The sequence below is a fragment of the Larus michahellis genome, chromosome 14 (assembly GCF_964199755.1).
Source record: "Larus michahellis chromosome 14, bLarMic1.1, whole genome shotgun sequence".
In the NCBI taxonomy this organism is placed as follows: Eukaryota; Metazoa; Chordata; class Aves; order Charadriiformes; family Laridae; genus Larus; species Larus michahellis.
The window spans coordinates 13,258,206-13,281,768 of NC_133909.1; the positions used below are offsets into that span (position 1 = coordinate 13,258,206).

The 23,563-nt window shown below is 52.3% G+C and overlaps 1 protein-coding gene across 2 annotated transcripts; it reads left to right on the forward strand.

Moving 5' to 3' along the window:
- Positions 1 to 1,786: 1,786 nt before the first annotated feature.
- Positions 1,787 to 23,339, forward strand: WIPI1 (WD repeat domain, phosphoinositide interacting 1). 2 transcript variants are annotated; one of them, XR_012589866.1, is made up of 14 exons: positions 1,787 to 1,946; positions 3,319 to 3,401; positions 4,899 to 5,068; positions 8,644 to 8,740; positions 12,452 to 12,549; positions 13,599 to 13,691; positions 14,010 to 14,080; positions 14,984 to 15,091; positions 15,480 to 15,644; positions 15,836 to 15,943; positions 17,373 to 17,494; positions 18,229 to 18,329; positions 18,702 to 21,724; positions 22,791 to 23,339. XR_012589866.1 is itself a non-coding variant. In XM_074607450.1 (13 exons), exons 1-13 carry the CDS (start codon positions 1,876 to 1,878, stop codon positions 22,836 to 22,838), a joined length of 1,335 nt encoding a protein of 444 aa, XP_074463551.1. In that variant the 5' UTR covers positions 1,787 to 1,875; the 3' UTR covers positions 22,839 to 23,339. The 2 variants fall into 2 exon arrangements, 1 of the variants encoding a protein (XP_074463551.1); XM_074607450.1 differs by lacking the exon at positions 18,702 to 21,724.
- The last annotated feature ends 224 nt before the right edge of the window (positions 23,340 to 23,563 follow it).

A 23,563-nucleotide genomic window follows, 5' to 3' on the forward strand; every position in this document is an offset into this window, starting at 1 on the left:
TTTCTTTACATTTGAGACAGAGACGCCTCATTTCGTTACCAGAAATGAATTTCTACACACAGCACCTCAGCTTCTAGTTCACACCCAAAGCCCAAGTGCCCCAATTTGCCAGCGATCCTGACATCTCCAAAGGCTCTCATGGGGCTGAGCTTCACCAACACACAGAAGCTATTTCAGCTGGAGGAACAGCTTGTCCTGAGCTGGCCCCGGTCTTACAGCCACTACCGTTGCCGTGGCACGGCTGTACTCAACCGCAGCACCCATTCCAAGGGCCACCAAAGGTTATCATGCCGTAGCAGAGGACAAGAACCATTTGTTTCTCCCACCTCTGGTACTTAAATAGCCACTGTAGGCAGCTGGCTGAAAGGAAGATTGACCAACACGGTTGCATCAATCAGGCTACAAAATAATTGTGTTGCCCAAGTCTCAGATGCTTCTGTGGCTCTGCTTTATCAAGGCTTCATTTTAAAACCAGCTCATGGTGATTACCCAAGCAGCAAACACCCAACTGTAGCAGTTGCTCAGAAATTGTTTTTTTCAAAATATAAGGCACTGATTCCCTGATTGTTTTTGTTTTGTTTGTTGGGGTTTTTTTTGTTTTGTGGATTATTTTTTTTTAAACTTTTTCCTGCTCTGCAACCCTGTTTTCCATCTGCCATCCCTATTTCAAAATCAAACTATGCTGATCCACAGGGACTGCCTCAGGATGTTCAAAAACAGCTTTTCTGTTTCATTTTGGGGTTTTATTAAAGCTTCCCACTAGGCCTTTATGAATAGAAGAAGTTTTTCCCCAAAACCTGATGAATTTAAAAATTATTGCCCTGCTGCCGTTGCAGTATCACTCATGTTCTCTGTGTCCTAGGGACGATCTGCCATCAGCCTCACCCCAAGCTAATGCTGTTTTGAAGCTGCGTGTTTTCATAATTCCTCCCCAAAAATCAATGATCTTCACAGTTGCAGGTCTTAAACTCTATAACAGGGGAATATTACAGACACTTGAAGGCCCGCGTGCTGCAAAGGGGGATTAATCCAGGCAGATATATGTGTCCACATGGAATCTGCCTCATTTAGATGGTATTGCATGTGGCTCTTTTTCCAGAAGTCCTGTGGTGTGCATCAAGTGATCCAGGGCCGATGACTTCAGCACTCACATGAGGATTACTCATCTAATGAGGGGGTTTGCAGCTCAGCCCCCGCGTTTCTGCGCACCGTTACTGTCGTTGCACCGACTTCTAGAACATTTGTCATTTCGCGACTGGCTCTGGGGTTGCTTTTTCTTTGTATTTTCTCCCCCACTGGGGCACACACAAGGTAGCAGTGACATTAATCACATGAAGGAAGCTGTTCTGTGTACAAGTGCAGCAGAATGTAAGTTCAGAGCGTAAATTTAGAGTCTAAATTTTGTAAAAAGAGAGAAAAACTGAACTCTTCAAGGCTCTATTTAGCCAAGGAGGCGGAGGGAGGGCTGGCCTGTTTGCCGGTCAGCGAGGCCGCGGCGTCATCACCAGCTTCGTGACGCCGCTGAAGCCGCTGTGGCCAGCGAGGAGCCCCCAGATGTGCCCCCCCCGCAACATCTGCCCGGGAGCGTCTGATGCAACCACAACATCACCACGTGGCCACGCACAGCTGTTCCCCGCCGCCAGCCAATAGCAGCCGGCTCCGCTACACTGGGAGGCGGGGCCATCCCGTCTGCCCCTCGTCGATAGGTCGATCCGCCAATCCATCTGCAGGCGGGGTGGGCCCTCCGGCGGGGCGCGGGCCAATGGCAGGCGGCACCGCCCCTGGCCGCGACGGAGCGGGCCGGGGCCGGGCCCGGCGCGGGGGAGGCGCCGCCGCCGCGGGGGCCGGAGCGGGCCGAGCCGCCGCGCCCGCTCCATGGAGGCCGCGGCCGAGGCCCCGGGGGGGCCGGCGGCGCTCAGCTGCTTCTCCTACAACCAGGACTGCACGTAAGCGGGGCGGGAGCCGCGGGGATGCGGGCGGTGGCGGGGAGGGCGATAGCAGCGCGGCGGCCGCCGGGCCTCACGGCCCCCACCGGGCATGAGGGCCCGGAGCGGAGCTGGACCTACAGGGGCGACCCCCCCCGCCTCCGCCACGGATCCGACTCCGTGAGGCCCTGGGCGAGGTTCTCCCCCCAACTCCCCCCCCCCCCCCCGGCGCGGCCCGGCGCCGTGGGATCCCCGGCCCCACAAGGCCCTGCTCGGGGGGCAGCTGGCTCTCGGTAGACACCCGCGCATAGCCCCAGGTTAGGTCTCTGGGGCAGCAAATTCAAGAGGAATTTTACCTTTCAAGAGGTTTTTACCTCCCCGGCAGTTTGTGCAGCATTTTTGGGTGGTCAGAGGAGTGGCTGGCTGTGAGGGCTTTGTCAGCCGGCCTGTGCTGTGGCCACTTCGTAGATGGCAGAGTTGCCCAGGGCTCTGAGCAGGCTCTGGGTGAGCAGCCCGTGCTCCCGTACAGCCCCACCACCGCCGCCTCAAGGCAACAGAGGGTTTCCTTGGAGCCTCTCACCCTTACACCGTTTCCAGCCTGTGGTTTACCTGCTTCAAAGCCAATCATTTAAGAACCATTTCCAAGCGGGTTTCCAACAAACATCCTGAAGCCACGCACAGTGTCCGGCAGTCGTAGCCCAGAGCCAAGATCACCCCAGATCACGGGGAACAAGATAAGAATCACAGATACCAGCCTCACACCTGGAAATATCGTTACCTTTGCAGCACTGCTTTGCATTTGCTGTGTCTAAACAAAGAGCGCTTTGATGGGTGGCGATGTGCTGCTGACGTGAACCTGCTGGCCACCGCCACCAGCACAAATGCTGTGTGTTGGTATTCGGGCTGGCTGCTGATTTAAGACCTAGATGTTGCTGCTTACTATATCTGGAACTGAGCAGAGCCAGCTCTTGGCATGACTTGCTGCCATTAGCAGCTAGAGTAAAGCTTCCACAGCCCTCACAAGTCAGCGTGTCAACGTGGGTGGATCAGCGTAGGAAACAGCCCCCTTTTTATGTCCCAAGGGTCCTGTCTGCAGCCTCCCAGGTAGAGATATGCCTGTTCGTTCCTCCAGCAGCCACGGGAACATCTAAATGGATGACAGTTTGCTCTCCCACAGGGATACTTGCCTTCTGTAGGCTGCGATAGCCTCAGATGGAAAGCCGTATTCTTGAGTTTGTTACTTTATATGCTTTAGGTTGAGAGTGGAAACCGAAGTTGTGCCTTCACAGATCACTGTACCAGGAACTGCACATTTTCCCTATCTGTAGAGACTCTTGCTGTCACCTGGAGGCCTTAAGAGCTGAACTAGCAGGTTTTTGTCTTGTCTCTGCAGCTCCCTGGCAATTGGAACCACAACTGGATACAGGCTTTTCTCCTTAAGTTCTGTGGAGCAACTGGACCAGGTCCACGAAAGCAGTAAGTCTCCTGTTTCGCTGCAGTGGAATATCTGCCTCGAGGGGGTGATCCTGCTCACTGCTGTTGCAGAGATGGCATCTGTTTCTGCTGTACCCATATCAGGAGAGGAACAGCTCTGGTTATTGCCCTGTGCACAGCAGCCGTAAGAGTGAGCTACAGCCTTGGAGAAGCTTCTGAACAGTCAGCGCTACATTAACAAAGTTGAAGGACTCCCACAAGTTGAGAGTCCAGGTTCTTTTTCACTGCTGTCAGTCTGTCAGCAGCAGTTTATCCTGCAAAACAACATTCAGAGGTAGTTTACCACTGGCATGTTTCAGATACATGGACAGGAGTCTGCAGACTCCCAGCACAGATGCTGGACAGCTTGCAGGCTTTTAGTCCAATGTGGCATTTACAAGCAATATGTTTTTAACAGGTTTTCCATGTAAGAAGGTCATTCACAGCAGGCTTTCAGTTATTAGCTGTGCTCAGAGCAGCATGCAGTGCACTTAACAGCCCGAAACAAGTCAGGCCTCATGGAGTGTGTACTCTAGTCTAGTTCAGGCCACAGCCAGAAGTATTTCAGCTGAGATGCACTAGAGATACACTTCACAGCTGGGATACACTACTCTCTCTCCACTGGCTATAGAAGGACCCTCAGCAACAGACATGGCTGCATTGTCTGGAACAATGTGCAGACTCCTTTCCTCTTTGCCTCACAGGGTAACTAAGCTGCTATGCAGCAGCAAGCCATAGACTTACACTTATATTTAAAAGTACTTAGGAGTTTAGATTGCCCCCAGAGTCAGGCCAAAGGGAAGCAGGTCCCTGCTGATGACATGGTCAAGGTGATGGACTGAGACATGAGCTGTGGAGCAGTCCTTGTACCTCCAACTAGAAGTGTGCCCGATGATTTAGGTACAGGTCCAGCAAGACCACTGTAATGGTGCCTTCTCAACACAAGAAGAATCATTCCAAACATGGTCTCTGCAAGAGATACCACACTACTATTCACCACAGCCACACTGGAGCTCTCTAGAGACCACAACCCCAGCAACAAGGGGAGTTTAAACATGTCATCCTTCCCCAAGGAGGCTGGGAGAAGCCAGACATGCTGCAGAATAAACAGTTACACACAGCTTGCTCCTTACCTCAACAAGTCCTAGCTTATTCACCCCCTCCAAAAAAAAACCCAACCAAGCTTGAGGAGCTCCTCCTTTTTATATCCTCTTCCCAAGGATTAGCTTCAGCTGGAGGGCCCTGCCCAGGAGAGGCACAACAGCACTGTCAAAGGGGGCTGGCTTAAATTCTGCCTTCAGGGGAAGGTTCATTAATCCCTTCCTGCTCTGACCTAAATGTATGAGGCCAGGTATGAGAAATTTTTAGCAAAAGCAGATGTTGAACACCTTAGCACTGAGCATTCCGACCTGATTCCCTCTTAGAGTCTTCCTTGTTGCTGCGCTCAAACCAACCATAAGCCAAGCTAAAGACTCTGTCTTGCTTTCCTTCTGTGCCCAGATGAAATCCCAGATGTTTACATCGTGGAGCGTCTGTTCTCCAGCAGCCTTGTGGTTGTGGTCAGTCATGCCAAGCCACAGCAAATGAATGTCTACCACTTCAAGAAAGGGACAGAGATCTGCAACTACAGCTATTCCAGTAACATACTGTCCATCCGGCTGAATCGTCAGGTAAGAGGCTGGGGAAAGGGGTTAGCCGGAATTGTCCTACTCTGGCTCTTTGCTGGTATTGACTTTCCAGCTGGGATGCTACTGCCTAGTAGAGCAGCGGTAGCCTGGGCAGGTCTGCATGGAGACTGTGAATTGGGACTGGAGGGGCAGATACCGATCATCTCCTGCCAGCTCCACCTCAGGCTTGGTGACCTCTGAGAGAGGAGCAGGATGGCTGCAGGTATCATCTGCCACAACTGTTTGCTTCAGTAAAATGAAGCTAACTCCTTGTTTTCGTAGCAGTGACACAAAGGCTTTTTGTTGTCTGCCTTCTTGCCTATTCAGCATGCAGCTCTGCCAAAAAAACACCTTTTCATCTTTCTCCCTCCCTTGGATTCCACTTCCTGAGTTCAGGCCCACCTCTGCCATCTTGGTTGCAAATGAGACCTTCAAAGTTGGTAACAAAACCCAGGAGTAACTTGAACTCCGTGGATGAGGTGAAAGACTGCTTCTCAAGTACTGCTAGCAGCTTTGTTTTATTTTTAAAGGTATAGAAAACATTCAGACCGCTTAGAAGAAGGCTTTTAGAGTGTTATTTATTCTCTGAACTGACACAGCCTCATGCAGCCCTGGGCCCTTTTGGAGGATTTTAAATCATCTTTTCTTTTTGTCCATAATTATTTTCAAAGTATATGCCTTAAGAAGCAGAGGACATTTTACAATGAAGAAATAAGCAGTCTGTGTAATTGTATATAATCAGCCTCTCCTCAGTTAGCAACAGAGAGTCCTGCAGTAAGGCTCTGCCATAAGGAAACTCTGGGTTGAGTTTCCAGTAAAGCTGTGTTTGACCAGAAGTTCCTGTACTACAATTAAATCTGTCCTAAATTGATTTTTTTCACTTAAACTTACAATGGAGCTGGCAAAATAAGGACTTCCTTTGAATTGGAGATAGATGTATATGTGTAAAAATAAACTGGGAGGTTCTGCTTAGCAGCTCTAGGAGATTAGTGTGAGAATAAAATAAGTTCAGGCTTTTCCCCACGTGCTGCTCTGGAGATTGCCTGAAGGTGATGCATAGGCCCAGCTTTGCAGCCGCGTTCCTCGGCTGCTTTATGAGCTTGGGTTCAAATCCTGGGCTGAGCTTATCCTCCAGCCGTAACACAGACAAGTGTGGAGAGGTTTGAAGATGCTACAGATACTTGGGTAGACAGAAATCACTGTTTCAATCTATGTTCACCATGTAAACTGCTGGCATCAGGTTCCGCACGTGCTGTGACACTTGAACCCCTTGCCTGGACTTCTGTATGAACGCTTTACTTCGTTAAAAGTCCATAGAAGGACAAATCCCATACAAGGCATTAACACAGGAAAATGGTGGCAAATAAAACAGCAACAGGTCTCAAACAAATGGTGCGTGTTTCAATTTGATCTCTCTCTGAAAAAGTCCTTGTTGTGTAACCGAGCCAGTCCCTCCACTGTTGTTGATCCATGGGAATTCTTTGTTCCAAGCTCCATCATGACTCTCAAGTGTGTTAAAGTAGATCATGATTTGTCTCAAAGCGGGGAATAAGGCTGTGCTGTGGGACTGATGAGGAGCTCTCCTGCAGCCTCCCTGGGTTTTCATTCACCACTGAAACCCTGCTGAGCCCTTTGGAGAGGTTTGATACTCTTCCCTGGCTGTGTCCGTACCCAGCACATTTAAGTCCTCGACACACAACTCAGTTATCTAACCTGATTCAGGTCAAACTGAAATACTCGAGAAAAATTCTGGTGAACAGTGACATTTTGTACAAGACGCAGTGCCTTGGATCCTGTGTAGCCATCACAACACCAGGCACCTTCTGTGAGGCTCCGTCTGCATGCACAGTGAGGATAAAACCCGTTGCTCGTCTCAGCGGGGTTTGCACTGACGTTAGCATGGGCTACAGGGCTGCATGGAGGGCAGGAGGCAGAGAACCAGCCCCTTCCAACTCCTGCTGAGCTTGTCCAGGCCTCCTTCGCCTGTTCACCTCCAAACCCCGTCACTTTCCTGGATTTCGTCCCAACATCTCTTGCTGCAGCTCTGGCTGTTGCTTTGCCGTCGTCTGGAAACCTCCCTTCACCTGTACATCAATAGCAGCGCGTTTTGCAGTTCTGGGAAAACACATGGTGGCTTTGCCGAAATCAGCTGTATAAATATTACTCTGACGGTCTCTGCTAGCAAGTTGATGGCTGTTACTGTAGAAATGGCAAAGTCTTCCTGGAAATGCAGAATGGCTCTGACACAGCCCCAGATGCTGTGGTTAGCAGGAATAGAAGTGGGAAAGAGTTTGATCCGAGAGTAATGGTGGAGCAAGGCAAAGATTTTCTAATGTGGGTGTTTTAAGTTAGTGACTAAGCTCCACATTTAGATACTAAATCAGTGGCCTCATTTCTAAAGAGGTGGAGGCTTCCTGTACATGGGTTCGGGTGCTCCAACTTCAGGAGCCTGGATGGAGTCTGGCCTTACATTTTTATTGGGAGGTTTTCAGTCCTTCCGAACATTTGGCACTAACGTAGGTGGAACTGTGCACTCGCTGGACTTAGAAAGCACAACCCTTCAGCCGGATCCAAAGCTTGGTCCCAAAAAAAGCCTCTCTGCAAAATGCCTCCGTGGTAACACACAGAGATCTGGACCAAGCGGAGACGCAGAGCTGAGTGGTCATGGAGATGGTGGCCCAGTGCTACGGTTACAGCGTTAGGGCTTCCTTTTTCCTTTCTGCCTTTCCTCCCCATCACTTGGCAGCTCCTCTCTTAGCACCTGCCTCTTGGCTGGGTGGGTAGGTGGGTGTTCCTGACGAGGTCAGCAGAAGCGGTACAAGCACATGAACTTGGAAATGCCCTGCCCATCTGCCAACATGGTGTAAATGCTTGGTGTGAAACACTAACTGCTGTCACTGTCCCTGAACAAATGTTTCTCTGCCCAGTTTTTAAGCGATTCTGCTGCACAACTCAGGCCACGTAAAGCAGAGTCTTGCCTGCTGATGCAGAACGGTATAAGAAACATTAATTGGCTGAACAGATGCTTTAGGGTTAGCAGCAGTAGGAGGCCCATCACCTAAATATTCGCTCCCAAATCAGGGAAAAAGTCAGGGCAAGAGGCACGTACTCCCATCTGTAGGTATACTGACAAGCAGGATTGGCAGCCTTTCTGCTGCCTGGTCTTCATGATCAAAAAGTAATTTGCTATGAAAAGAACTGCAAGGAAAAGTTAGGGTAGGAATGGATGGCAATCAAGGCGCCATGGCTAGGTTATAGCCCTGACGGGGTCTGGGGATGTGGAAGATCAGGTCGTAGCAGAGTAGCAGAGAAGCAGTCATGACATTTTAGCTGCTTTCTAAAGCAAGACCCGGTGCAGGCAGCTCTCAAAAGCAGAGTCATACAAAACCAAAGGTGGCCCAGTGAGAGGGGATGGAGAAGCAGAAGAGATCACGTTCCTGTTACATTTCAGTGCGTGTGAAATTCCTGTTGAGTTTTTCTGCCAGTGAAGATTTGGGTGTGCGAGCTGTGGGAGCAGCAGACAGAGGCACCGTGCCCACGCTGGCGAGGTTCTGTGCATGTCCCTTGTGTCCTTGCAGAGGCTGGTTGTTTGCCTGGAGGAGTCAATTTACATCCATAACATTAAGGACATGAAGCTTTTGAAGACTATTCTGGATACGCCTCCAAATACAACAGGTAAGCATGGGAGAACTGTGTGAAAGGGAGAGATCAGCTCTGCAGGAGCTTTGTAAAGCCACAACACAACATCATGTTAGAATTTAAACCAGCCTGTGGCTTGTGTATCCTAATTTAACACTGGGGACCCAGAAATGCATGGAGTCACTCAGTTGTGCTTGGGAGAGCAGAAACCCTGCTCTGTCCTGAGCAAAACCATGATCTGTCCCAAGCAAATTCATCACAGGAGAGCAGAAAAGGTCAGCGTGGTTTGATTTCACCCCCAGGTTCGGTCCCTTCCTGTCCTTGTGGGGGATGTCTGTGCAGCTCCCAGTTTCCCGCAGTGTGCCTTTATTCTCTTTCACAAGCGGAAAGCTGTAAGACAGCTCAGGACCGCAAGTTTCCCTCCCCATATAGGACAGCTTGAGACTCTCCCTCCGGGGCTCCCTGCCCTTCCTTCACCGTGCCCTGCGTCAGAGAGTCCAGCGGTGTTTTTGCTTTCCGGACAAAGGAGCCCCGCTTCCCCGTGCTGCCGGCATGAGTCAGCTCTGCGGCGTCACGCTGTGCTGCGGAGCTCGGCACTCCCTGCAGACCTGCGGTTAACCCAGGTTCTCTTTTGGCCGTGGACATGCACTGCTCCGCTAAGGTAGAAAGCTCCTGTGATTACTTATGGGTTTGGGGTCAGCTCCCAAAGTGATTAGCGCTGTGAAGATCACCCGGGGCAGAAAACGCAGCCAGGCACAGCACTAATTCCCTGCCAGGGAGTTCCCAGGAGCTCGGGCTGCCACCTGATATTATTCCATATACGCTGCAAACCCAAGGGGCAGGGCAGGGCAGGTGGCTGCAGAACAGATCCTCTCTGTGCAGCGTAGGGTGAATCCAGCTTTCCTGCTCATCGGAGAGGAGCTATTTTTAGCCGCGGATAGGGAAACTTGGCCGAGCGCCTGCGGCAGCGCTGCCGTGTGTTGCTGTGATATCCCGGTCGGTCGCAGGCTGCAGCATCGTTTCACGGGTGGTTAATCGGGAAGTTGCTGATGTGCTCACGCCTGCCTCCTGGGCTTTCAAGGGATGCTTTTCTGGTGGCTCCCCTGACCTACTTCAGGTCTCAACAGATGGCCCCTCCATGTGGATTAAACATACTAAATACTGCAAATATAATTAAAGTTTAAAACCTTCCCGAGAAAGCCCAGCAGCGGCAGGAAGGGCAGGGAGACCCAGGCCTGAAGCTGTTCTGCAGCAGGGCTGAATGATCATGTCACGGTTTAAGAGCAACAGCAATCAGCGCTCACCGGGACAGGACTAGGCTGCTGCAGATCACAGGACTTCATACAGGCTTAATTTTTTAAAACCCTTTTATCACAGCAGCTGTCGTTGAAATGAGCCGAGTGACAAGCGCTGTGCCACGCGTGCTCCCTTTGTCCCTGAACCATCTGCTTTGGTCCCAAGCGTGACCTCGAGGACAGCATGTCCGGGAGGTCGAGGCAGTCCAGCCTCACCGCTCTTTAGACAACCCTTTTCAGAGCGGGGATCTGTGGTGATGGGGTGTAGGATCACACCGCAAAGTGGGCACCACGGGCACGGTAACACCAGCACGACGAGGACTGGGATTTGTGGCACGCCCACCGGCCAGTCGCAGTGAGATCCCTGGCTGTTCCCGGCTAGGACCTGGCTCCCAGTCCATCCTCTTCCATGCAGGAGAGGAAAATGCCCACGGTGGGCGAGCCTGTTGTTTTTCACGTATGCTCAAACATGTTGTTTTTCATGTGGCTCGTGTCAGGGGCAGGATTTGCACTGAGGAGGCTGCAGTGCTCGCGCTGACGCCTGTGCCACAAGGGCACATCTCGGGGATGACTGCAGCTTTGGAAACCACCTCACGTGGCTTCCCCAAGCCCCAGATCTGCCTGGACCTGCTGGCTTGAGGGCAAGGCCAGGCTTCTCAGATGCAGTAGCTTTTTCCCATGCTGCTTGAGGAAGCCACCTGCGATGTGACATTCCCAGAGGTGCCATCCTGAGCAGCACCAGCCTGCCTCCTCCCTCCTGAGCCCGCCACTGCATGCACCCACCCTCCTCAGGGCTGTGGGGCTGCCAAGAGCAGAGGAGCATCTTCAAAGGCTGCCCGTCTCCCTTGTGATCCTAGTTCTTTGTGCGTCCCTGAGGTCAGCCCAGTACACTCACATCTGTGTTTTCCCCTGGCCCGGTTTCCCGTCCGCCTCTCCCAGCCAGGCGCAGAGCAGAGGGAGCGGGTGACTCACACCAGCCGCTCAGAGCTTGCTTTGTTTAGCTCCAGCATTCTCTAGATCCTCCACTTAGAGAAAGGGCTTCGCTGATCCCCCCGTGCTGCCTGGGCTGGGGGGGAGACCATCCTGAAAAGACACCCTTGCTCATCACAATCAAAATCTCTGGGCTGTCGCTGCCTTCCTTCCATCCTTCCCTCTTTAGGTCTTCTGATTGCCTGCACTTTGCTGCTGCTGTGCCTCTTCTCCCCAGTGCGGTGCGTGCCATCGCTGGCACGATGTAAATGCCTCTGATTGATAGGGAGTGGACCCCTGGGGCCCCTGGCCGATCCTGCAGCTCCTGGCTCCGCTGCGGTCTCTTTGTTTAGTTATAAACAATGACCTAAAATGAGAGCTTCAGCCGATCCTTCCCCGCTGCTGGGCCTGGGCCAGGGCCGTGTCCTGACACGACGGGTTGCATGGCATGTGTGCGCACATCCGTGCGTATACGTGCACGCGTGCGGGCGTCCTGTTTGGGGAGTCTGGCAGCATCCTCGGCAGCCTTTAACCCCGCGGCTTCCTCCCCGTGGGAGACTAGCTGGGACTCCCCGGCAGGGGCCAGGAAGCTCAGGTCATGCTGAAGCCTTGAGCTGGATTTGGGAGGACTGTGAGCACGCAGACGTTGTGCAGGAGGCAACTGAGACCCGTTTCTGTATGTGACAGGATTCACCGGAATGGGTCCTCAGCCAGCGGCAGAAATGAGAGGCAGGAAGAGATGCTCTTTTCCGAGGTCACCTGGGGGACAGGCGGATGAAAACATCCATCCATCCCTGTCTCATCACGTAATTCCTGCTCAAATGCTCATGTTGGCATAAAAACAGATGGCTATTATGGGGAAGAATTCCTCCTGTGGTTAAAATTTAGCTAGGTTCAAGCCGGAAACTCCCTGCACTGTGGCATTTCCTTTGTCTTTCTCTGCTTCCCTTTTCCATTCAGAGAAAAAGGAAACGGCGCTGCCCAGCTCCACAGCCGTTGCCTTGCCGTGCCAGCCTTCACATGCCAGGTTCATACGGGGGCTGTGTCCACACTGCACTGCTCCTCTGAGCTTCTGACCCAGCACCTACACCCTGCGCGCATCTGGAGGTGCCCAGATGTGCCTGGACAGGAGTCCTTGTTAGCCCTGAGCCCAAGATGTCCCTTGCTGTGTTTCACACACCTATTCTTGCCTTCTCAAAGGAGATGATTAAGGAGGAGAAGCCAAGCGTGTGCTCAAAAGCAGGACCTGGGCTCCTACCGAGCAGGGTTTGGGGAGGATGGTGGCTGGGAGAAGGGAGCCGTACTGTCCCGTACCAGCAGGTGTCCCCATGGCCGAGCCATTGCCAGCACACAGCCGGCGTGCGCCTGGTGCCGGCCACTGCCCCAAAATGAGCCTGAACCCCCTGCGGTGTCCCTGGCTGCGTTTCTGCTTTTCGTCCTCCACCAGCAAACAACCTCAGCTCTGTCCTTCTTGCCTTGCCAGGTCTGTGTGCTCTTTCGATCAACCACGCCAACTCCTACTTGGCTTATCCTGGCAGTGCGACCAGCGGAGAGATCGCACTTTACGACGGAAATACTTTGGTAAGTGTGAAGCTCGCCCATTTGGATACCGGCAGGGACTGAAAACAAACAGAACCACAGCAAAGCCAACAGGGCCTTTGGGAAGGATGAATAAATAACGCTCCACCGAGCTAGACTGCGAGGGAATTGCCCGGGGCAGGCACGTTCCCCGTCCCCCTTGCTTGGACGCCATGCAAAGCAGATGATAGCCTTCTTGACATCAGGGCATCCATCTTCCAGTATGGGATATTGAGGAAAACGTGACCCTTTACCCTACAGCCCGAGGGACGCTGCCAGGCTGGCACAGGGCTTCCTATAGGGGGTTCCTGTAGGGGCTTCAGCAGCATATCCCATGGGATTTATGTGAGCAGGGTGGCTCAGGGAGGGCTGGAGCTGCTCCGGGCGCAGGACCTGGAGCAGCTGCTTTGCCGTGCCGCGGGCTGGAAGGGATGCTGGACCCAAAGTCACGGAGAGGGTGAGGTGTCCAAAGCCCGATCAGGAAATCTGTCCCTGGCTGGAAGCAGGGTCACGATTATCTGCTGTTTATGCCAGGGCTTTGGATTACATAAGGCTGTCGCTCTGTACGTGCAGCGGGAGCCGAGGATCTGCACAGGGGAGGAGCAGAGCACAAGGGGAAAACACGCTGCTGCTGTGAGAGGTACTAGCAAGGGCCTGGGCTCCCTGCAGGCATCAGGGTGGTGTCGCTGCAGCAGGATTTGCTGTACAGCCGAGCGAATTGCAGGGAGGCCAGCTCTGTCTGCTCAAAGAAATGCCAGGCTTCAGAGACGGTGCAGTCACCATCCCACGGCCTGGAGAGGTGGGGAGCTGAGGACCTCTGCCCCTGAAATGAGCTTTCTGTAATCACAGTGGCCATAGCGGGTGGAGAGTGAGCTCAAGGCAGGGCAAAGATAAGAAATGCTGAGGATGTTGAAGGGGTACCATAAGTGCGATATGATCCCTTGAGTCCATATCGGCAGGCCTGGATAGGGTGCGAGGCAGGGAACACCTGCCCTTACGCAGTTCGAGGAGCAACGTGTCTCTTTGCACTCACATTACCTTCTGCCCTACAGAAAACAGCCTGCACGATTCCTGCCCATGACGGGCCTCTGGCTGCTCTTGCCTTCAACTCCACCGGCTCGAAGTTGGCAAGTGCTTCCGAAAAAGTGAGTGAGCGCTGCTGCGAGCGCCCTCCCTGCTGCCCATGCTCTCTGCCCGCAGCTGGCAGGGGGGTCCCAGCCAGCTCGGCTGCCTGGAGCATGGAGAGCAGGACCTCAAGCTGCCTGTTCTTAAACACAGCCAACAGAGGAGGGGCACTGAAAGGACTCTGACTTGTAAGAGGCCAGTGTGTCAAGTTCAGATTGACCCTGGCTGGCAAACAGGAGGGGCCTTTGCCACGTCCTGAGTTTTGTGGGTGTGTCAGAGAAAGGGCTTGCGCTCTTTGCCTTGCTCCTGCATGATCTTTCCATTTGCATTTTTTGCAGGGCACAGTCATTCGTGTATTTTCCATTCCTGGTGGGCAAAAGCTCTATGAATTCCGGCGAGGGATGAAAAGGTCAGTTCATTCTTCTGTCGGTGACAAATACACAGAGGGCTCCCGGAGCAGAAACATAAACACAGGGACAGAGCAACGTCAGATCCTGGTGGCTTTGGCATCTTTTGCAGAAAGAAAACAAGAGCGAGCATATCAGATAGAAATGTCATTGTGCCAGACAGCCACGCTGCGCCCAGCTGCCTCCGGCAAGTTTAGTGATTCCATTCAGTGTGTCGCAGAACAGGGTGATTGCAGAGAACAGAGGTAGATTCTCTCCATTTACTCTGTCCTTTCTTGTTTCTTACTTGAAATAATGAAGTCCCCAAAGTTATTAGCCCAACTCTTACCCTCTCAAAGGAGGTGTTTTGAAGCTACTAAGTGATTTCCACAGAGCCCAAGTCTCGATGGCAGGGATCGGCTGTTGCTGCTCTTCTGCAGGCTCCCTCAAATGTTTTCAGTAGCTCTTTCCCTGACTTTTCCTTCTTCCCCATCCCTGACCTGCCTGTGATTTTACACCCACTTCTGCAAGTACACAAACTGCCGTGACTGAGGCACCCGGCCCTGCCGGGCCTGTGCAGGAAATGCCGCATGGATGCAGCTACGCAGAGCTTTGCATATCCTCCCTGGCCTGTGCAGTACCAGAAGTTTTAGCTGCTGTAGTGAGGCCAGCACAGATGTTCACTCCACAGACAGCTCTGCGAGCAAGGACATTTCCACCCCTCCGGCTGTTAGTCACTAACTGGAGGATACCCCCAGCTGTGCTGAGCAAAGGGATGAGGGAAATGCTCGGCAGTCAGCCTGCAGGCTCGGCGGCAGCAAGGCAGGGTGCTCCTCCATGTACGTGGGTCTCTGTGAGCAAAACTTAGCAGTTCCCCTTGAACAGTATGCCATGAAGTGACCAGTCCTGTGTTTGCTTGGCCTTAGGTATGTGAACATCAGCTCTCTCGTGTTCAGCATGGATTCCCAGTTCCTCTGTGCTTCCAGCAACACGGAGACCGTGCACATCTTTAAACTGGAGCATCTCACTGACAGGTGAGGGGTTTAGCGTGGGTTAACCTGCCTGCCCCACGGGTGTCTCTGCTTCAGACGTCTGCCTTTATGCAGCTGGCTTCCATTTCCTCACCACATACTCTTCATGAGCTATACCAGCTGCAAACCGTCTCTTTGGCTTTGTGTCCTGCGGGATTCACTCCTTGGAAACGCTACACACTGCATCCCTGCTGTCAGCCTTTCCAGGCCTTCTCTGGGTTTATTAGCTGCCACCGTCCCCTGTATCCAGCTAGGCTGCTGTGCAATGAGTGCAGGTGCTCCAAAGAAAGCCTTTGCGTATCTGAGATCAGGATCATTTTGGCTGTTCCTGATCTGTTTTGCCACGGCTGATTGCGGTATTCCCACTGAAGCTGCTTTGTGACCCCCTCAGCCGGCCAGAAGAGCCTCCAACCTGGAGTGGTTACATGGGAAAGATGTTCCAGGCTGCTACCAACTACCTCCCTGCTCAGGTATCGGGCATGATGAACCAGGATCGAGCCTTTGCCACTGTCCGCCTGAACATCTCTGGACAAAGGAACATCTGCGCCCTTTCCACGTATGTATTGACATCTGTGTCCCCTCTGCCACGCCATCCTGTAAGCAGACACAACTATCTCCACAGAACACCCCCACTGCGGCCCCTTATCTTGCAGCCGTGCCTGCAGAGCACGCAGTGCGGGTGCGTGCTGCATCTGTGTGCCAGCGCAGATCTGTTTGGACTCACGATGCTTCTGCTTTTCTCATCAGGATTCAGAAGCTGCCTCGACTGTTGGTGACTACATCAGATGGACATCTCTATATCTATAACTTGGACCCGCAAGATGGAGGGGAGTGTGTCTTAATTAAGAAACACAGGTAACTATGCCTCCAGACACATCTGATACAGAGGCTGATCTTTTAAAAAATTAAGGGAAGTTTCACCTGAAAGCACAAAACGGAGCTGTAGGAGCAAGAACATTAGAACTGACTTTGTGATTTGAGCCGCCTGATCTGACAGACGTGGGTGGGAACCATGTCAGCAGGCAGGGACATGGGGCTTCTTGCAGAAGAAACCAGAGACATCTCCAGTCCCTAGGCAGTTGTGGGACATCTCAGCTTACAGAGCAGAGGTGGGTAGGCTGTGCCTTAGGAGGTGCCTCCAGCAGCAGAGCACTGACCACCGTGGTGGCTGGAGAGCAGAGCACCTTCTCCGGGGATGAGTAGGTGCTGGAGAGCTGATTTTGGGGGTAGGATGGCATTGCGTGACACTGGGAGTTTCTGTAAATAAAAACCCACACAGATGCACGCCTGCAGGCATGTGCTGCCAAAGCAGAGTCTTCCGTGATGCTGTTCAGTTTGTGTGCAAATTTGATTAAGCACGTAACCACCCCCCCACCACACACACACACACAGATCTGGGCTACTTGGCTCCAGATGTGAAGCCTTTGGGGTGGGGTGCGATGTAACATGTGCTCGAAGCCAGGAGGTGGCTGACAGCCAGGAAAATGCCAGCAGTTTTGTTGTTGTTTTTTTTTTTTTTGAAAAGCCACAAAAACAAGGGCACTTGAAAGCTGCGCTGTCCAGCGTGCTCCGGCCGCCCTCCGACACCGCGCGCGCCCGCGCCCGGCCCACAGCAGCCCTCCAGAGCCGGCGGGCCAGCTTCGTATGTGGGTTCCTCTTAGCGTCAGAGGACTGAAGAGGGCCCTTGGGTCATGAGTTACGTTACATCATACTATATCTCTGCTCAAACTCCATCCTAAACTAGCCAGGGCTGCTTTTCCCATCTAGTCCACTCCTGTTGGAAGCCCTTTGGAGTCCCCTCTGTGATTAGAAACACTGTTTGCTTTTGTAACCTAAAGCTTTTGTGGTCAATCTGTTCCCTTCTGTTCTCATGCCAGCATTGTCCTCTAGCCGAAATAGTGCTTTCCCTATCTTCTGCTTCCCCCCCCGCTTTACTTGTAGAGCACAATGCTCTCCTCCTCTGCAGCGCTGCTAGGGCTGCAGGCAGTGCCTGGATGCGGTGATGCGGACGGGTGATGTGCTTCAAGGAGACGTGGATGCATAGAATCATAGAATCACAGAATGGTTCGGGTTGGAAGGGACCTTAAAGATCACCTAGTTCCACCCCCTGCCCTCGGCAGGGACACCTCCCACTAGACCAGGTTGCTCAAAGCCTCATCCAGCCTGGTCTTGAACACCTGCGGGGATAAGACACTACACATGTGCTTGTCTTAGCCGGTGCTGGGGGAGGAATGGTTGGGATCAGAACTAACTCTTCTCCCCTCTCTTGCTCCTGTACAATTAGTCTGCTTGGCTCAGGAAAGATGGAGGAGAACAAAGAAAATGACCTTCGGCCTCCATTACCTCAATCTTATGCAGCAACTGTAGCCAGACAAAGTACAGTGCCTTCAACTTCGACCATGCCAGGTAAGCATCGCGTCTGCCCCTCCTCAGGCAGAAGCAAGAAAGCCACCTGGGGCACAGCGGAGTCTCCCAGCTTCCGAGGGTTCAACCAGAATCCTTGCTTGTGCAATGCAGACGGGGGCAGCAGGACTCCCTGGAGCTCACACGCTTCATCCCCTGCCCCAAAACCAGGCCAGGCTTCTGCTCTGCTTCCCGGGCGCCCTTGCCGGTGCTGCTCCTCCTTGTGCAGAGCTGTACCACAAACGGGCTCACCCACAGTAACCGCATCCGAGCTCCACAGTTTGTCAGACAGCAGCTGCTGCCAGGCTGGTTTCCAGGAGTTGAAACTGGGTGCAGAAGTCAGATCTCACTGGTTTTGTAGCAAGATCGCTACAGATTCTCCCGAGCCTGTTACACCTTACCCTAAGGAAGCTAGCACTAAATTGTTGCAGGGGAAGACTGGGTGACTATCTTAGTATATTCCCAAGTCTGAAGATGTGGATCTTATTCTGAAACTGGTGCTTACATTCATGGTGGGAGGAGCAAAGCCTCTGCCACAGGAGCTAGCCATGTAGCCCATTCCCTATTCTGTCGTGTCAATGGAGATACCTTTCTCTTCCGCAGTCCCCCGGAGCTCTGCCAAAAAGCCAGAGAAAGCAGCTCTGTGCTAAAAAGGTGGTAAAATAGTATCTCTGCTGTTTGTTTCCAGCCTCCTTCCATCCATTTATCCATAATGTTTTGTATTTTCACTTGGTCAGGTTATTCGGAGGACGGCGGTGCCCTGCGAGGAGAGGTTATCCCAGAGCATGAGTTTGCAACCGGACCAGTGTGTCTCGACGACGAGAATGAGTTTCCTCCTGTGAGCATTCGGGACCCCTAAAACTGCCATTCAGCCCTCATGCTAAGAAGAAAGTATTAACCTCTTACAGAAGAGATACTCTTGCCCCCACCTTGTCCCAGTTCACTGTGAAGCCTGAAATAACTAATTAAGTTATAGGGACAGTGCCAGGGAAATTACACCCCCGCTAAATGGCAGCTGGGAATGAGGCAAAGATGGTCAAACCTAATAATTAGAGATGGGTCTGCACAAACTTGTTGAATGAAGTGATGTTCGGATCCAGATCTAACCTTTGTGCCTTGCACAGATTTCTAGTATTACCAGGAATAGCTTTAATTTGAACAATACCATCATTTAGAAATAAAAACTTAATACTCCCTGTTGCATTTACAGGCAGTTGTATTAGCTTGCGGAATGCAACTGGGCCATACCTGAACCTCACCAGTCTCTTCATTTCCAAGATAACGGAAAACTCCTTTTCCAAGTACAAAGATGAAAGGCATAACAGAGTTTTAAACCGTTTTATGATTTTTATATGGCACTTTCTCAGTTACTGTTGGAAGAAGATACTGGCTTTTTGAAGTCTAACGTAAGCCGGGCAGTGTCTCGCGGCTCCTTTTCCTGTTACATTTGTTAAGTATCTGACCCCTAAATGGACAGATGTTGGTACCGTGCTGTGGTCTGGTTGTAATCAGCGGTGTCTTCCTAATAGTAATGCACTAATACAGCAGAATATTGTAATAGATTTCAAGTTGTAGACTTGGCAGATTTTTTAATCCCTTACTCCATTTTTACATATCCTGCTGTTGGAGTTTTGCCAGAGAAGGAGGAAGTAAAAACTTTATCGGGATTCCAGGATTTGTTCCATGTGCTAAGGCTGACCTCTGCGAGGCACTTCCTTATTAACTGATGCAGAGCGTTATTTAGATAAAAGGTGACTAGCTTTGAAACAGCACTGCCGAAACCCAACTCAAGTGGCATAAACCTCAGACCAGCTCTCTTCTGTCACCTGTAACACGACCTGCTGCAAACTGAGAACAAGAGTTTTCTAGTTCTCCTGCTCCATTACCCAGGAAGGATATTTAAAATGTCCCTCCTCTGGTCAAAGCCGCGTGGCCACGGAGAAGCCGGTGGCCCAGGCCCCCGCAGGGAGCAGCAGGGCCAGAGAGAAATCCTTTGCTTCCTTCTGCTGAACCTGCTCTCGAACATGTGGTTTGGGGACAAGCAAATGCCAGCGAGCAGGAATCACGCTGCTCCTGAATGAGCCTTCCTGCTGGGACCGTGCCCTGTAAAAGCAGCCCCAAACCCCTGCTGTGCAACAGCAGGCGCTTTATTAAATGAACTTTGATCTGTCAAAATCCTGTGCTGTAATTAACCTGACAGACTAACTTACATGTGTAATGTTAGGGAGGAGGTGGTGTGGGAGGGAAGGCGCTTTCCAAAAATACTCCCTGATACGGTGGCTTAGCGATTGGAGCTTCCAGAGAAAGTCTCTGCAGCCGGGGCCCGGGCTTTGCCCCTCCGTTGCTGATGGGAACGTGGTTTGCATCTGGTTCTGCTGGTTGGTGCGGCGCTGGCTCCCGCTGCGGCAGTGCGTACGGAGAGTCGGTCGGGGTGTTTTGATGCTCTGAATTTCACTGAACTGCGCTGTTTGCTCAGTGCTGAGATGTTCGGTCTCAATGACGCGCCAAGGGGGGTTTCAGGCGTCGGTCACTTCTGTGCGGAGAAGGAAGGGGAGAAAAACCTGACCTTATCCAACAAAAATGTTTTGACAATTTCTGCTTTGCAGAAACATGGGAAGGGTTTTGTTTGTTTTCCAGTGTGCAACAAAAAGACATTTAAAAACCTCAAAACTTGTGACAAAATGGAATATTCACCCGCAGCCCACGCCACGAGCATGGCTTTGAACTTAGACATACTTTTGGAGAAACAGCAGTGCTCAGACCCAGCAGTTCCTCTCCATTTTGAAACATCTTGCCTTCCCCTGACCTCAAGCAAGACTTCAGAGGCTCAGCTGTTAAGAGCGAGGAAAAGCAGCTTCAGTCTAACGTAAAATCTGTGGCTGATTGTGGAAAACTGCCTCTTCGTTAACCAGAAGGAGGGACGGATCAGAGAAGAGAAGCCCAAGAAGGGCTCATAAAAAGTGGCCTCGACAAGAGTCAATGTGGATGTTGCTACTGATGGTGCCGGGACCGCTGAGGGATCCTGCGGCAAGAGGTTAAACAAGTTCAATTCCGTCTCTTGCTTGCATTGATGGGGTGGATTAAGCGCTTTCAGGGCCGCTGTTGCTCTTAGGCAGAAAGGACTCGGGCGTTACTGAGATGGAGAGCAGGCTACAGCCTCGGGTGAGGAGAAGGTGCCGCGCTGGAGAGGACGCTGCTCTGCGTGGTGCTTTGCGGGATGGGAAGAGCAAATCCAGCTCTGCCTGCAGATGGTTGCAGCGATTACGGCTGTTTTCTGGTGACCTGCCCGAGCGGCTGCCACCTTTCTCCGGGTTTCTCGGTGTCGGTGAGGTTTCCAGCGGTGTTGGGAGCTGTTGGGGGGTGTGTGCTTGGGGCCAGGCAGGGCACTGCTTGCCCAGCTTCACTTCCAGGAGCCGCTGTGGTGGCTCTCCCCACCAAGGCATGGTCAGGACAGCTTTTGGGTAGTGCTATGAGGTTTGACAAAAGAAATCCTACAGGCTCCAGCAAGCAAGATGGCCCGTGTGGACCTGGGGAATGCAACCAGGGGATCTTCTTAAAGCTTCTGGGCTTCAGGTGATTTCTTCCAGCAGATTGCTCCGTGCTTTTCCAGGCACACGTGATCCATCCTGCATTTGGCTGCACGCTGAAGCTTCTCAGCTTGGAGACCAGAGCCGATGTGAAGACTGTCGGGAGAGCCATTTCATTAAGCTAGGATAGATTGCATGCAGCGGTCAGCTCTTCAGACAGCTTCCCATCGCTGATACGCAGATAGTCTTTAGAAGCATCTCTTTCACATCGATTTTTGGCTACCTCCAAAACTGTTTGGGCAGCCTGCCTGTGCTGCCGAAGGATGCTGCTGCCCGTGCGTGCCCGTGGCTCCTGCCTGCAGGGTTCGTTATGGGATGCACAGCGGGGAATAAACCCCCCCAGGCAGTGAGCAGCAGCAGCCATCAGCAGCCCCCGCTCCTGCCTGCTCCCTGGAAAGACGGGCAGGAGCACCACGGCCGCCCTCGACAGCACGACGTCCCCACCCTGGCAGGGGGAAGAAATCAGTGCCCCAGCCTGGGGTCCGCACGCATCCCCGCTGCTCCAAACCATGGACCTCAATCCAAGCAGCCAGGCTGCAGATGCATCTTCGGCTCCGCCGGACCGGTATTTGCCCAAGTTCCTCCTCGCTGTTTGCTGGCTGGCGTTTCACTCGTTCTGTTGCGCGAATATGCGACACTAATGATTGTAAGTGATTTTTTTCTTTTTAACAGCTGGCTGTTAGCAAAGGAAAGGCCATAGATTTTGCAGTGAAGCTTTACTAGTAATCCTGTTTCATGGGGGATGAGCAAGTTTGGCAGAACCTGACAGGCCTCTTCTTCCTCATGGCAGCTCCTGCCCTGGTAGCTCAGACGGGCAGCTGGGGCGTTCAGGATTAAGCCCAGTTTATCAGCACATTATCTGAGGGAAACGTGCAATCCAGTGCCAACGCTTGCGCCTCAAAACCAGGCAGGTTTCATGGTCCTGAAGGCCATGGAGAGACAGATCCCAGGAGGAGGAGCTGGCACAGACCAGCTGGGGCCGTGGGGATCGCACCTGCACCGCTGGGAGACGCAGGTCCCGCCTGGCGAGGCTGGAGCTGGTAACGGGGAGACGCGTCCCTTGGCTCGTGGTTGGTGTCCGCAGAGGCACCTGCCCCGGGTGCTGCAGCAGCTCTGGCCAAGCCCCGTCCAGAAGCAGGTGCTCATCTTACCCCGGGTCTCCAGCCTCGTCCCGTGGCATGAGCAGCTGACGTGACGTGGTTCAGGGTCCTCGCTGCTGCCTGTTCTTCTCTGCGCCTGCTTTCCTCTTTCACGCCAAGGTTTTCCTGGTACTCGGGCTAGGCTTCCCCTCCCCTAAGGCAGTCGGACACGTCTTTAACTGTGGGCTCCATCTGGAGACCCCGGAGAGACGCGGTGACGCACGGCACACACCTTTCCCCTCCCGCCATGCCAGGAGCTGAACTTTTTGGGAGGACTTGGTGAGGCAAACGGACCTCACCCCCAGTAATCGAACTCCTGCCAGCGTGGCGGTGCTCAGCCCAATGCCAGCGAGAGGCAAGGCAGCCTTATCACCCAGCCAGATGGTTCCTGTTCCCAGGACTGTAAATTTGGGGAGGGGGAAAGTAAATAAATAAAGCGCTCACAAATCTGCCTTTGAATGGAAAGTAAAACACTGCGGGACATCCCTCCCCCTTCTCCCATGTGCGTAAAACCAACTTGAAACACACCCTGTTGCTGGGAAAAGTAAGGCCGTTCTGTTTTGATTTTGGTAGATAATCTTGTGCCGTGGAGGTCAGCCGGGCAAAGCGAAGAGGTCATGATGAGAAGCAAACATCCGCGCTTAGGACAGCTGCTGGGAAGTGCTTTGGAAAAGCCAGGAATTTCGAAGAACAGATTTGTGAGTCCCCAAGATGAGGAAAAAAAAAAAAAAAAATCCAAGGTGGGCCACTGCTTTTTCCTACGGTATGTTTAAGTGAATACCGGGCCCCGCTAGCCCCCTGTTTTAATTCGTGTCCGGGTGGGGTGTCAATGTACTGTATGCACATCGCTATATTTAACAAACTATACGTTAGAACCACAATGTAAATGCTAACTTAAGCAGATTTGTATGTAACCAGAATTTTATATACCCGTTTGTCCCCGTTTCTAATTTATGCTGGTTTATGTGTATAAATGTACTTATAGGAAGATATATTAAACTTATGTCTTTGTACAGTATATACATACTATTTTACCCAGGCAAAGTATTTTTGCAGTGATATTAGAGAAGATGCCATTTGCCATGTTTAAAGACAGAATAAAGTCACGGTTTGTCCCTGGCAGCTCGCTGCCCGTGCTCCTGCTGTTCTTTGTGGGGCCCTAAAGATGTCAGTCTTGATTAAGTTTTAGGAGTGGGAGAGCGGGCAGGGGGCTGGTGGAGGACAGCTGCTTCCACCTGGCCCAGTGCACGCAAGTCCGCTTACGGCTCGTCCAAAGACAGAGCTGGGTGCGCAAATCGGAGTCCAAAATTGTTTCAGAAAACCCTCACTCAGCTGCCGAGAAATCC